The sequence below is a fragment of the Dromiciops gliroides genome, chromosome 1 (genome assembly GCF_019393635.1).
Source record: "Dromiciops gliroides isolate mDroGli1 chromosome 1, mDroGli1.pri, whole genome shotgun sequence".
Taxonomy (NCBI): Eukaryota; Metazoa; Chordata; class Mammalia; order Microbiotheria; family Microbiotheriidae; genus Dromiciops; species Dromiciops gliroides.
In genome coordinates this window covers 460758471-460772483 of record NC_057861.1, presented here as the reverse complement: position 1 = coordinate 460772483, position 14013 = coordinate 460758471, and the positions used below count along the sequence as shown (strand labels likewise).

Here is a 14013-nt window from a genome sequence, read left to right as displayed (position 1 = left end):
AAGGGAAATAAGATGACATTTTTACCTAATTTCTGAAGAGGGTAATTGATTTCAAAATAGTGCTGATAAAATTCAAGAAGCTTCACGGCTGTATCAAGAGCAGGTCTGACTTGGTCAATCTTCTGTGGCACAGTGTAAATGGAAACCTAAAACCAAATAACAGGATATGCTATTTACAACAAAAATTCAAAAATAACTAGAGTGAAAAGGAATTGAGATTTATAGATCAAGTGTACAAGTTCAAAAGAAACTGCCCTGTACTGAAGAAAGCACTCTTCTCAAGATGAGACCTGGATTCTAGTCCCAACCTCTGGTCCCACTTCCCTTCCCAAGACTCTGACCACAGGCTCTTCATCCATAAAACCTGTCAGGGGTTGTATCATCAATTAGTGTCAACTATTGGTAACAGGGACAGAACTAAGAGACAGTTCCTACCTTTAAGGAGCCTAACTCTACTACAGGATATAATTTGTTCAAAGATGGGCAAATATAGGATATATACATAGAAAAGAAATGCTCAGTGATTTGGGGGTGGGAGCACTAGTAACTGAGGGAAATCAGGAAAACAATCAACAAGCATTTATTAAGCACCCACTATGTGTCGAACACTATGCTAATACAGGGATTAAAAATGAAAACAGTCCCTCCTATCCAGGGATACAAGATACATACAAAACAGGCATATGTGAAATAAGTATAAAGTAATTGGGTGGGGATGGGGAAGGACACATTTGCAGGAAAGGTCTCATGTAGAAGGCAGCATTCAATATGAACTTTGATGGAAACTAGGGATTCTACGAGGTAGAGGTGCTTGGGGGGGGGGACAACTTTTACAAAGGTGTATAGATGGCAGATGTATGTATGGGTCATGTATGGAGAAGAACAAGAAGGTAAATTTGGCTTGAAATGTTAAACAGAAGAGTTTGTATTTATTTGGCCCTACAGGTATTAAGTACTGATGAAAGAGAATATGTGCATGCATGTGCATATGTACATGACAAATTAGAGTGGAGAACGACTTAAAGGCAGGAGGTCAAAAAATAAGCTTTTGCAGTAATCCAGAAAAGAAGTGACGGAGGAGGGAGGTAGCAAAGAGTAAAAAGGAGTCAGATGTGAGAGATGTGTAGAAGTAAAATTGACAAAACTTGCTAAATGTACGGTTATGAGGGGTGAGGAAGACATATACATATTTAAATACAGACAAATGTACACATGTATGCACATTCATATACTTCAGACCTATCTCAAATAGCAGTGTCCTACACATTATGTAGAAAAAGATCAGGTTGAAGTTGTGCTGGGGTGTAATAATTCTTTTTTTTTCCTTAAATAAGAAACCAAAATCTAGCTAGCTATATGTGTTGGGATGGTGCTTAGGTTTACAATTTAATAGTAAATTAGCTAACTAATGAATGGTTTTAAAACTTTATGATAAAGGATAGTCAAGTGATTAGCTAAAGAAAAACTCTACACCTTCACTACAGCATCAGCCTGTGAAAGGATTGATTCAGCACTTTTAGAAGGAATGCAAATAAACTATCACTATGTAACAGGCACTAATAGGAAATAAAAGTAGATCTTAAATTTAAATAAATGATTAGTCTTTATAAAAGAAGTGTAAAGAGAATCATAATTAATAACTGCCTCCTGTTTTTCTCTATGTAGAGACAGAGAGACAGGTTGATTCACTGTGTATTTTCTATGAAATATTATCATAGTCTACCAAGTTTCTCTTTTAATCAATTATCTATATCAGATGACCTTTAAATTGTTTATTTCTGATTACTAGATAAAGTCTATCTCAGTCTGTTTAGATAATAATAAGCACAAAGTAGAGTGTTTAGGACATAAGAAACAATTAGAATTCTTAACAATTCATTCATCTGCATTCAAGTAAAACAGGCTTAAAGGTATAAATGAAATAACATACCAGAGTTCCATTGGTCTCTTGGGTCATATTCTTCAATTCTCCCACAATGAAGGCAACTAGATATGTACTCATTTTCACACTCTCAAAAAATTCATCCTTAATAAGATTGCCTTCCATTTGAATAGATGACTTCTACCAAAAAAAGGGGGGGAGGGGGGAACATTATAGCTATCAGAAAATATGACTGTAGTGGCAGTGAGATGATGTAGTAGACAGAGCTTCTAGTGGAGTAGATTAGGAATCTTTGCTTTGCCGTTATTTTTTGAGCCTTGCCATTCAACCATACAGAATTACCATGTATGTCAGAGTTTAGCCCACATATTTCCATCTTTTACACAGGAACAGTGTGAGAAACTATATATCTAGTAACCCCTGTTCTCCTTCACACAGAGGAAATTATATTAGTTTGGAATAACCTCTTCTTGTTAAAGCCATGCTGGTTCTTAGCAATCTTTGTTTCCCGTTTCTAAATGCTTCATTTTTCTAAATGTTTCTAAACTATTCATTTAATAATACATTCTAGAATTTTACTAGGAATCAAAATCAAGTTCACTGGCTAAAGAGAAGCAATATTTGTCCAATACTAATTCTGTGGTACCCCTCCATGATTTTCCAAAATTGCTGACAATGATTCAACAATTATATCTGCCAGTTTGGTCAAGACCTCAGGATGTAGTTCACCTGGGTGAAGTGACTTATGCTTATCTTTTTTTCTCTTATATTTAGAATTTTTATTTTCTCAAATTACATATAAAAACAAATTTTGGCATCAATTTTTTAAAACTTTGTGTTCCAAATTCTCTTCCTCCCTCCCCCGCAACAAGAACTCAAGCAATTCAATATAAGTTATACATGAGTAGTCACGCAAAACATTTCCACATTGGCCAGATTGTGAAGGAAAACAGACAAAAACAAAACTTCAGATAAAGAAACTAATGAAAAAATTATGCTTCAATCTGTATTCAGATACCATCAGTTCTTTCTCTGTAGATGGATTGCATTTTTCATAAGTCCTTCAGAGTTGTCTTGGATCATGGCATTGCTGAAAATAACCAAGTCATTCACAGCACATCATCTTTCAATATTGCTGTTATTTTGTATACAGTACATTTCACTTTGTATCAACTCATGTAGGTCTTTCCAGATTTTTCTGATAGCATCCTGCTCATGATTTTTTTAATAGTAAACTACATTTATATAGTACTTTAAAGAGGGGTTTCCTTACAGTAAACCCATGATGTTGATTCTTTTGTTTTTTGTTTTTTTGTTTTTGTTTTTTGCAGGGCAGTGAGGGTTAAGTGACTTGCCCAAGATCACACAGCTAGTAAGTGTCAAGTGCCTGAGGCTGGTTTTGAACTCAGGTCCTTCTGAATCCAGGACCAGTGCTTTATCCACTGCGGTGCTTTATCCACTGCGCTACCTAGCTGCCCCATGATGTTGATCCTTGCAACAACAGTAATAGATAACATTTATATAGTACCTTATACCTGACAAAGAATTTTCTTCACAATAGCCCAGCAAAGTACCATACATTTTACCATCATCATCAATCAATCCTCATCTTCATCCAATTATCATCAATCAGTCATCATCATCTTACATTGCTCTTGCCTCTGCTTCAAAATTTTTTTCAGTTACTATTGCTGTGTTTCCCTCCATCCTATTCCCTTCCCATGACATTTACTCTATTTTCTATCTTCTTTCACCCTATCCCTCCTCAAAAGTGTTTTGCTTTTGACTGTCCCGTCCCCCAATCTGCCCTCCTTTATTTCACCCCTCCCCCTTATCCCCTTTCCCTCCTACTGTCCTGCAGGGTTAAAAAGATTACTCCATACACTTGTGAGTGTACATTATTCCCTCTTTGAGCCAATTCTGATGAGAGTAAGGCTCACTCACTCCCCAGCACCTCCCCCATCTTCCCCTCCACTCCATAAACTTTTTCTTGCTTCTTTTATGTGAGATACTTTAACCCATTCCACTTCCCCTTTCTCCTAGTACATTCCTCTCTCACCCCTTAATTTTATTTTTTTAAAGATATCATTCCTTCCTATTCAACTCACACTTGTGTCCTCTGTCTAAAATACTCCATCCACCTGCCCTATTAATGAGAACATTTACCTTTTTAATATCCCTTATGATATCTTTTTCCTGTTTACCTTTTTATGATTCTCCTGACTTCTTTTTCATGTTCCTCCTTCATCACTCTCATTTCTCTTTCCATTTTTTCTTATACCTCTTTTATATTATCTTCAAAGTCTTTTTTGAGCACTTCCATGACCTGAGATCAATTCACATTTTTCTTGGAAGCTTTGGATGTAGGAGCTTTGACTTTGTTATCTTCTTCTGAGGGTGTATTTTGATCTTCCTTGTCATCAAAGAAACTTTCTAGTGTCCACATTTTTTCTGTCTGCTCATTTTTCCAGCCTATTTCTTGACTTTTAACTCCTTCTTAAAGTGGGGCACCACTTTCGGGGCACAAGCTTCAGGAAGTCCCAGGTGGTATGATTTAAGGAAAGGCATGTTCTACATTCCCCTGGCCTGTGCTCTGGTCTGTCATGACTTATACTTATCAAAGATAGCCAAAAAAACCTAGAAAGTCATCTGGCAGAAACTAAGCATAGACCAACATCTTGCATAGTATACAAAGATAAGGTCAAAATGGGTACATTATTTAAACATAAAGGGTGATATCTTAAGCAAATTAAGGGAACATGGAAAAAAATACATATCAAATCTATGAACAGGGAAGAGTTCATGACCAAATAAAAGTAAAAAGGTTCACAGGCCGTAAAATGGATAATTTTGATTACATAAAATTTGATATATTTTTGTACAAAGAAAGCCAATGTAGCCAAAATGGGAAGAAAAGCAGGAAACTTGGGGAAAAATTTTTAATAGCAAATCCCTCTAATAAAGGTTTCATTTCTCAAATATATAGGGAATCAAGTCAAATTCCCAATTGATAAATGATCATACCATATGAAAAGGCAGTTTTCAGAGGAAAAAATGCAATGAGTACAGTAACCTAATGTTTGAAAAAACCTAATATCCCAGCTACTGGAAAAAGAACTCACTATTTAACAAAAATTCATAAGTTTTGTTTTCTCAATACTTATGCTTATTCCTTCCATTTATTTTTCTTGTCTTATCGCTATATCTAATATTTATAGTACAATGCTGAATTATAATGGTAATAAGAGACAATCTTGCTTCATCCCTGATCTTACTGGGAAGGCTTCTAGTTTATCCTCATTACAGATAATGCTTGTTCTTGGTTTTAGGTAAATACTATTTATCATTTTAAGAAAAGATCCCCAACTTAGATTTTTTAAAGACCCAGAGAGAAGATGGAAATAAGGGCAGATAGCAAGAACATAAATATAAAAGTGTGTCACAATCTTTTAAAAATAGGATCATGGGGGCAGCTAGGTGGTGCAGTGGATAGAGCACCGGCCCTAGAGTCAGGAGTACCTGAGTTCAAAGCCAGCCTCAGACACTTAACACTTACTAGCTGTGTGACCCTGGGCAAGTCACTTAACCCCAATTGCCTCACAAAAAAAAAAACAAAAACAAAAAGAAAAAAGTAGGATCAGGAACATGTAAACACTGAATGAGCTGAGGTTGGTGAGAAAAAAAGAGGTGGGATAACAAAGAGGAGGCATTTTTTTTTTCAAAGAAGGGAGTAGGCTGTTGCTCATAGTGGACAAAATGATGATAACTAGATGGAGAGAAAGGAAAACTGTTCAATCTTTCATTTGTTTCTGTTTCCATGCCAAGGATGGACAGAACAAAAATGGCCAATAGGAATTTTATATCCAAGGTAAGTAAGAAGAGTCAGGGCTATGTTTTGCATATTCATGTCATATTTCTTGCCTTATCAATGGGTGGGGTCAGGAGGGTAGGGAAAAAGAGAATTTGGACGGGAAAATAAAAATAATAATTTTTTAAATGTCACCTGATTACACACATGACCTGCATGTGTATTTCTCCAAATTTTTGGCTTAGCTGTATACGTTCCCAGGATATTTTCCCTCACCTACTTGTACCCTTCACCATACATATAATGTTCAAGTATGCTACTCTACATGTCTGATCTGTTGTCACATGCATTCATTATGTGTACAGCCCTTAAGTGTGATCAACATGTATATCCATTTTCATTACTAATGGTATATTTAGGATGAAGTGCCCCAGGCTATGGAGGAAATATATCTGGCTACTCTTCTTACTTGGCTAGTTCATCGGTCTTTGCTTTAAACTACATGCCCTTTGACTGACTAATAAAAGTAAATATGCTGGTTAAAAAAAATAGGTTGGTTGATGGGTTCCCTGTACACCCACAATGAGCTCCTTAAATAACTTTGCTTATTTCTCCTTAGTGGAACTGTTTCTTTTTGTGTCATCAGAATTTCATTAAAAGGCTTCCATCCTGGGATGACTTTTCCTATAAAATTTCAAGCCATGAGATCCTACTTATCCTCTCCTGAAATGGGCACTTTTAGAAAAAAAAGGCACAGGGCAGCTAGGTGGCTCACTGGATAGAGCATTGGCCCTGGATTCAGGAGGACCTAAGTTCAAATCCGGCCTCAGACACTTGACACTTACTTACTAGCTGTGTGACCCTGGGCAAGTCACTTAACCCCAATTGCCTCACTAAAAAAAGAAAAAAAGGCACAAACAGGACCGTGTTGGCACTATATGTTAATCTATACTTTTAAAAGTCCCAAAATGAAAATGTTTATTAATTTCTAAAAAGCCCCCAAATGTAAATAAGATAGTATTGGTTTATTAATTTCATGAACAATCTGTTTTCTATTCTGTACATATTAAATATTAAAACATTCACCCTTATGTTTGGCAAGTTCATAATTTAAAAAAAAAAGAATTTTTCAAAAATCTGCCCTTCCAAAAGCTAGATTGGCAGGTCACTACTTAGCATACTGTAAGCACTTAAATGCCTTTTGATTTGAATTAGCCTAAAAAAAGTCAAATTATTGCCAACTTTTTTTCTCTATCCTCAACTCTAAGATAGAATGGTCATTTATCTATAAGTTTTTCATCATTCCCACCCTAGCAATAACTTTCTATTGATGAGCATGAGATCTAGAACAGAATTTCCTCTTATTAGTTTCTCCACCTTTCTTTCTTTCTTTTTTTTTTTTAGTGAGGCAATTGGGGTTAAGTGACTTGCCTAAGGTCACACAGCTAGTAAGTGTTAAGTGTCTGAGGCCAGATTTGAACTCAGGTCCTCCTGACTCCAGGGCCAGTGCTCTATCCACTGCGCCACCTAGCTGCCCCCAGTTTCTCCACCTTTCTAAGGATGAAATTATAATTAAGGCAAGTCAAGAAATTGTTAGTTATTTCATTTGACAGAGATGGAGACAAAAAAAGAGAGATGGAGAGACAGACAGGTATGGTGCAGTAAAGAAAGCATTAGACTTGGAGTCAAGAAGACCTAGGTTCAAATACCACCTCAGACACTTACTGTGACCTTCAGCAAGTAACTTAACCTCTATGTGCCTCAGTTTCTGCTTCTAAGAGGGTATCTTCTTAGTAGATAAATTTTTTATTTTGGATTACCTAGGGTTCTATTACTGACTATGAGTATAAATATCAAGAACATATACTCTAAGGGAAAAAAAAGCACTCAAAGATTTGGACAATCTAATTGCCTTTCAATCAACAGATAGATTGATAGATAGATATAGGCTCTTAGTTACATCATTCTATTTAATTGATAGGAGAAAAGTCTTTACTCTGCTCTCTATCCCATGCTAGAAAGCAGTTGCCCAAGATGTCTAAGGACTACCCAGAACAACATCTAAAACTATTCAAAACAGTCTTCCCACCTCCCACTAAGGCAAAAAGAAAAATAGTGCAGCAGAGGTCCAAGGGTAAAGGGTGTAGGACTGGCAGACCCAGTGCCATAGACGGTGATGGGTAGGAGCCAGACACCCCTTTGTCCAGTCTCCCATAAGGTTGCAACTGGTCCCTTCTATGCTTTAGTAAGCTTGAGATACCTGATGTAGTTTCTTCTCTAATCTCATGTTACTAACAATTGGATGATTTCTGGTTCTACTTTGCTCAAGCTTGGATGCCAATGCAGCCCTGGGCCACTCTATTATGATCCAGAGTGGCAAATTAGGCTCAAGGTGCCCTGTGTTTTAAAAGAAGCTCAACCAATCAACTTTTAGGTAATGTAATCATTGCTGAGATCACTTGTGCCAATATACAAATATAATGATGCCGCAATTCTAGATGATAGTTGAATTATTAGCACCAAATTTATGATAAAACAGATCTGGCTATTCTGACAAGTACAAAGAGCATTTCATCAATAAAGGCAAACATATAGATAGTAAAAACTAGTTAAAAATTGGTGTGACAAATTCTGTATTATTCTATATTGGTCTTATCACCCATTCATTCAAGTATATTAGATATCTCTCTTGGAACAGACCCACTGACTCTGGCTGGCCTCCCTCAGCTCATCCCAAAATATATTTATTTTTTTAAGCATTGGTTACAACTTAATATTGAATGTCAATATGATAAATCAAATTTGCTTCTTAACTATTTACATTTTAATTCATTTCAACTCAAAATGCCATAACTTTTTAGCGCATCTTTGTAAGTCTGCATTAGGATTCTTTGTTCAATCATTTTCATTCATTTTTCAACTTGCATAACAATTATTAAGGATGTATTTCTGTTATGATTCTGCTTTTTTCACCTTGTATTATTCAAAAAATTATTTCAGATTTTTTTTCATGTTCCCTATACTCGTTTTTGATTTTAGATTCCTCCTAACCTTACAAATAATGCTATTAAAAAAAAAAACTTTGTACAAATTTTTTTCATTGATATTTTCAATAATGCTTTTAGGTTATATTCCCAACAAATGAATTAATGACTCAAAAGGCATGACTGTTTTTATAACTTTTACTATGTGGTATTAGATTACTGTTCTTATAGTCTATAAGTTTGCAACTCCACTAGCAATAAATGAGTGCTCCTGTGTTGACATGCTTTTGCAAACATTACATTTCATTAATTTTAATTATTTTTTGCCAATTTGATAGGAATGAGATAATACTTCAATTGTTTTTATTTATATCTCTAGCTATAAGTGAGGTTAAGCATTTTTCAAATGATTATTAACGATGTTTTTATTCTTTTGAAAATTTATTCTTTTTATTATTTATTATGGATTGGGGTTTTAAACAATTCTATGTAGCATTTTAATGGTTTTGTCATGTCATAAATAACTTTTTCTTCTTTTAAAATATTTTTTACCATTCAAAATTTTTGTAATCCGTCATTTTCCCTGTCTCTAATAATTCCTTCTGTGTGTTAAAAAAGAAAAAAAAAGCACTACCTCCTTCACAACTAAAAGAAGTACATTATTCTAAGGCAGATTTCCACCTTTTAAAATAATTTTTAAAAGATATTTTAAGTCTCTCATCTAACCAGAATTCACTAAAGCTTATGGCACAGTGTTAAGATATAGGTCAAAATCAGTTTTTTTGTCAAATTGATAACCAAATGAACAAAATACATTTAAAAAATGACTTCCTCCCCTGATTTTCATTTTCTATAGGTTTACCAACCACTAATCTTCCTGCAAACATTTAAAATGTCTTAAAAGGTTTTCTAAGCAAGAGTACAAACAATACTAAGTCACTTTAAGTCATTCTATCTCATCTAATCGAACATGTGCTATATTTGCCACAGCTGAGATAAAACCACTGAGAAAGATTCATAAAAAAGTGTTTACATTCAAGGAACAAAACATTACCTTGGGCATATTTGACAAAGCTGTATATTGTTCCTCCCTCACAATCTTGATGAGAAACGTTGCTTTAAATGCTGGTTCATCAAAACAGGGAAAAGCCAACCTTGCGGCAAGAGGTTCAAACTGAGTTGCTGCAAAGTACCTAAAAGAACATAAAAAATGTATGAAAAAATTGCAAACAAAAGAACAATCAGGTGCCACTAGCCAGCATGTGCCACTCTGACTTCATCAATGGAAAACTTATTTTTAACAGTGAATTTTAAAATCAAGAACCAAAAATCTCAAGGTTCAAATTATACACACTGATCTATTTTCCTTTTTCCTGAGATAAATTAAAAAAAAAAAAACTTTTCTCTATCTCCTACCCAAACCTCACTACAATGCAGTGTTTAATTTTTAGCTTGCAACTATTTTCTTTCTTGGGTCTTCTTTCTTCCCCCTCCAATTTAAAAGAAAAAAGTTAGGTCACTGGGAGGGAGTATTGGATGATGGGAATTTAGTTTTCTGTATGTCTTAACCTCTCTCTCCAAAAGGAGTCAGAGATCAAATACATTCGATTTATCTTCCAAGGAAGCTAAAAATTAAACACTGCAAAGACAGATCTAAATGTCAGAGAAAAGTATGCTCTGTTTGTCATTAAAGCTCTACCCATTTTCAAACATATGTTCAAAACTTTGATACCAAATGAGGAAGAATGTGTTCCATCCATTATTCTTCCATGCAACCACCAAAGCAAACAGCTGCATTTAGTATCTTTGATCCAACCGACAATAAGCAAGTCTCAGAAATAACAACAGATCACTGAACAAAAGAACTGAAGAGAGCTACATACTTTTTCTCATTATTTTTATCTTCATATGTCATTCCATAAAATCCATAGTAGTTGTTGGATATATTTGCAGAGTAGTCTATCTTCAGGGTGTAGTTGTGTCCTTCCAAAAGTGCTTCAGGTGATATAATTGCAATTTGTTCATGAAATTTATATTCCAAGTATTCAACTTGTTTCTCTTGCTTTGAAAGTACTGAAGTAAGGAATACTTTGGAGATATTAAGCCCAGAGCTATGAAGAATAATATTCTGAGTGACCTTAAGGACCTGAATCTGTATCTCCACAGAACCACTGAATTCCATTGTGGTGAGGTTTGGGTATATGGTGAGTTCATATCGTAATGGCATTATGTTTTGGGGAAGTCTAATCTGTGCCCAGGGAAACAGCTTCCCATTACTTGCAATAGGTTGTATTAATGCGATGGACTGATTTTTTTTATGGCAGCCTTCTTTGGTAAAGGTACACCGGGGAAGAAGGTAAATCACCATTATTACAGAAATAGCGACCACAAGGACAAAAGTACAAACTAGCATGGTCCTTGCAGAAGGCAGTGAACAGACCCCATCAGGACCCTGTCTATAGCCAGTTATGTTATTCCGAAGACCTGAGCTTCTGTTCATGAAAGACATGCCCAGCAGTTTTGCAGATGACTCATAATCCTCTTCATCGTCATCCATCTCATGTTCCCCAAGACCACGAACAAGCAGTCTTGAACCTCGAGGCTCATATTCTACCTCATCCGGTTCCAGGGGATGTAAACAAGGTTCTTTGGCTAAATCCACCACATCCGGCTCTTCCTCAAACATGCTGTTTTCAATCATGTTCCTGGGGAGCTGAAGCCGATCTAAAAAATAAAAATAAAGTGTTTTTAAAAGTATATTATGAACTGGAAGATAGGATGGCAGAAATTAGGCAAAGACCAACATCTTACACCTTATACTAAAATAAGGTCAAAATGGATACATGATTTAGACATAAGAGGTGATACCATAGGAAAATTAGGAGAGAAAGGAATAGTCTACCTATCAGATCTTTGGAAAGGAAAACAGTTTATGACCAAACAAGAGATAGAGAATATTATGAAATGCAAAATCGATGATTTTGATTACATTAAATTAAAAAGTTTTTGTACAAACAGAAGCAATGCATCCAAAATTAGAAGGGAGGCAGAAAGCTGGGAAACAATTTTTATGGCCAGTACTTCTGATAAAGGCCTCATTTCTAAAATATATAGGGAACTAAATCAAATTTATAAGAATCCAAGTCTGGGGCAGCTAGATGGCACAGTGGATAGAGCACCGGCCCTGGAGTCAGGAGTACCTGATTTCAAATCTGGCCTCAGACACTTAACACTTACTAGCTGTGTGACCCTGGGCAAGTCACTTAAACCCAATTGCCTCACTTAAAAAAAAAAAAAAAAGAATCCAAGTCATTCCCCAATTGAGAAATGGTCAAAGGATATGAACAGGCAGTTTTCTGATGAAGAAATCAAAGCTATCTATTCCATATGAAAAAATGCTCTAAATCACTAATGATTAGAGAGATGCAAATTAAAACAACTCTGAGGTACCACCTGACACCTATTAGATTGGCTAAAATGACAAAAAAGGAAAATAATAAATGTTGGAGAAGCTGTGGAAAAATTGGAGCACTAATGCATTGTTGGTGGAGCTGTGAACTGATCCAACCATCCTGGAGAGCAATTTGGAATTATGCTCAGAGGGCTGTGAAGCTGTGCATACCCTTTGACCCAGCAATACCACTTTTGGGTCTTTTTTTCCCAAAGAGATCATAGAAAGGGGAGAAGGACCCACATGCACAAAGATATTTATAGCTGCTCTTTACGTTGTGGCAAGGAATTGGAAGTTGAGGGGATGCCCATCAATTGGGGAATGGCTGGACAAGTTGTGGTATATGAATACAATGGAATACTATTGTGCTGTAAGAAACGATGAGCAGGAGGAGTTCAGAGAAACCTGGAGGGTCTTGGGTGGACTGATGATGAGTGAGATGAGCAGAACCAGAAGAACATTGTACACAGTATCATCAACATTGTGTGTTGATCACCAATACAATGGTACAGAAGGATTCCAGGTAACTCATGATGGAGGAGTATTTCCAAATCCAGGAAAAAAAAAAAAAAGACCTGTGGAGTATAGATGCTGAATGAACCATACTATTTCTTTTGTTTTTGGTGTTGTTGTTTTTCTATTTTGAGGTTTTTCCTCATTGCTCTGATTTTTCTCTTATAACATGACTAATGCAGAAATATGTTTGATGTTATTATATATATAAATACACACACACACACACACACACACATATATATATATATATATATATATAAAACCCATATCAGATTACCTGCTGTCTAGGGGAGGGCTAAGGGAGGGGAGGAAGGGAGAAAAATCTGAAATTGGAAAGCTTGTATAAACAAAAGTTGAGAACTATCTTTACATGTAACGGAAAAAATAAATAAATAAAATACAAAAAAAGTATATTATGTATTTAAAATGCATTTATTTAGCAGAATGGAAAACAGCAAGGAATAATATGCTAATAATGAAATTACTTCAGTTGAAAGAACTTTCATTCTAGAATCTAATTGCTTTTTTTTTTTTTGAAGGGCAATGAGGGTTAAGCGACTTGCCCAGGTTCACACAGCTAGTAAGTGTCAAGTGTCTGATGCCAGATTTGAACTCAGGTACTCCTGACTCCAGGGCCGGTGCTCTATCACTGCGCCACCTAGCTGCCCTATTAACATATACTTTTTAAAGTGACTTATCAATCTATATTTTCTCTTTTCCTTGTAAAGATACCTTTAGTTGTGGGTAGGCACAGGTGAGGAAGGTGAGGAAGCTCCCTTGACCAGTGCAGTTTGGCAACTTAGTTGAAACTTACTGTCGGAGTTGCCTAAGGAACCTAGAGGTTTAGTGACTTGCCTAGGGTAACCTAGCAAGTATGTGTCAGAGGCAGGACCTGAACTCAAGTCTTTCTAGCTTGGAGGTCTCGATTGACAGTGCTATGCTGTCTCTTTTAGTCATGTACTTTTGTTGATAAATTCCTTCACCTTCCAGCTGGTTTTGCAAATTAGCTCTTCTGTTCTCAAAATATGGTAGAATTTACAATACATGTAATTAAGACCTTTGTGTATTTTTATTCATCTTTGACATTTTCCTTTTTAAAAAATCTGATGTTGCTCTAGTTGGTATTTCTGTATTTAGAGAACCATTTTCTTTGTTTTCATAATTATGTAGCTTTATGATTTATCTTAGGGAAATCAAAATTATTCTTTCCCTCAGCTGGTATCCTCTGTAATCCACTTGTAGAATAACGCTTCAAATGCAATGTCCAGTCTACACACACACACACACACACACACACACACACACACACACACACACTTTTTTTTCTGTTTCTTCTGTAATCCAATTACTCTACTGTTTGTAATCTGTTTTG

The 14013-nt window shown here is 35.7% G+C and overlaps 1 protein-coding gene across 1 annotated transcript in view; it reads right to left on the bottom strand.

Annotated features, from left to right (window-relative positions):
• The window catches only part of LOC122726181 (leucyl and cystinyl aminopeptidase), a 131661-nt gene that overhangs the window by 59903 nt on the left and 57745 nt on the right, over positions 1-14013 (bottom strand). The window contains exons 2-5 of the mRNA XM_043963732.1: positions 10558-11398; positions 9729-9867; positions 1931-2062; positions 26-146 (exon numbers count right to left, since the gene is read on the bottom strand). Coding sequence (XP_043819667.1) covers positions 26-146; positions 1931-2062; positions 9729-9867; positions 10558-11398 — 1233 coding nt within the window. The remainder of the gene's footprint in view (positions 1-25; positions 147-1930; positions 2063-9728; positions 9868-10557; positions 11399-14013) is intronic.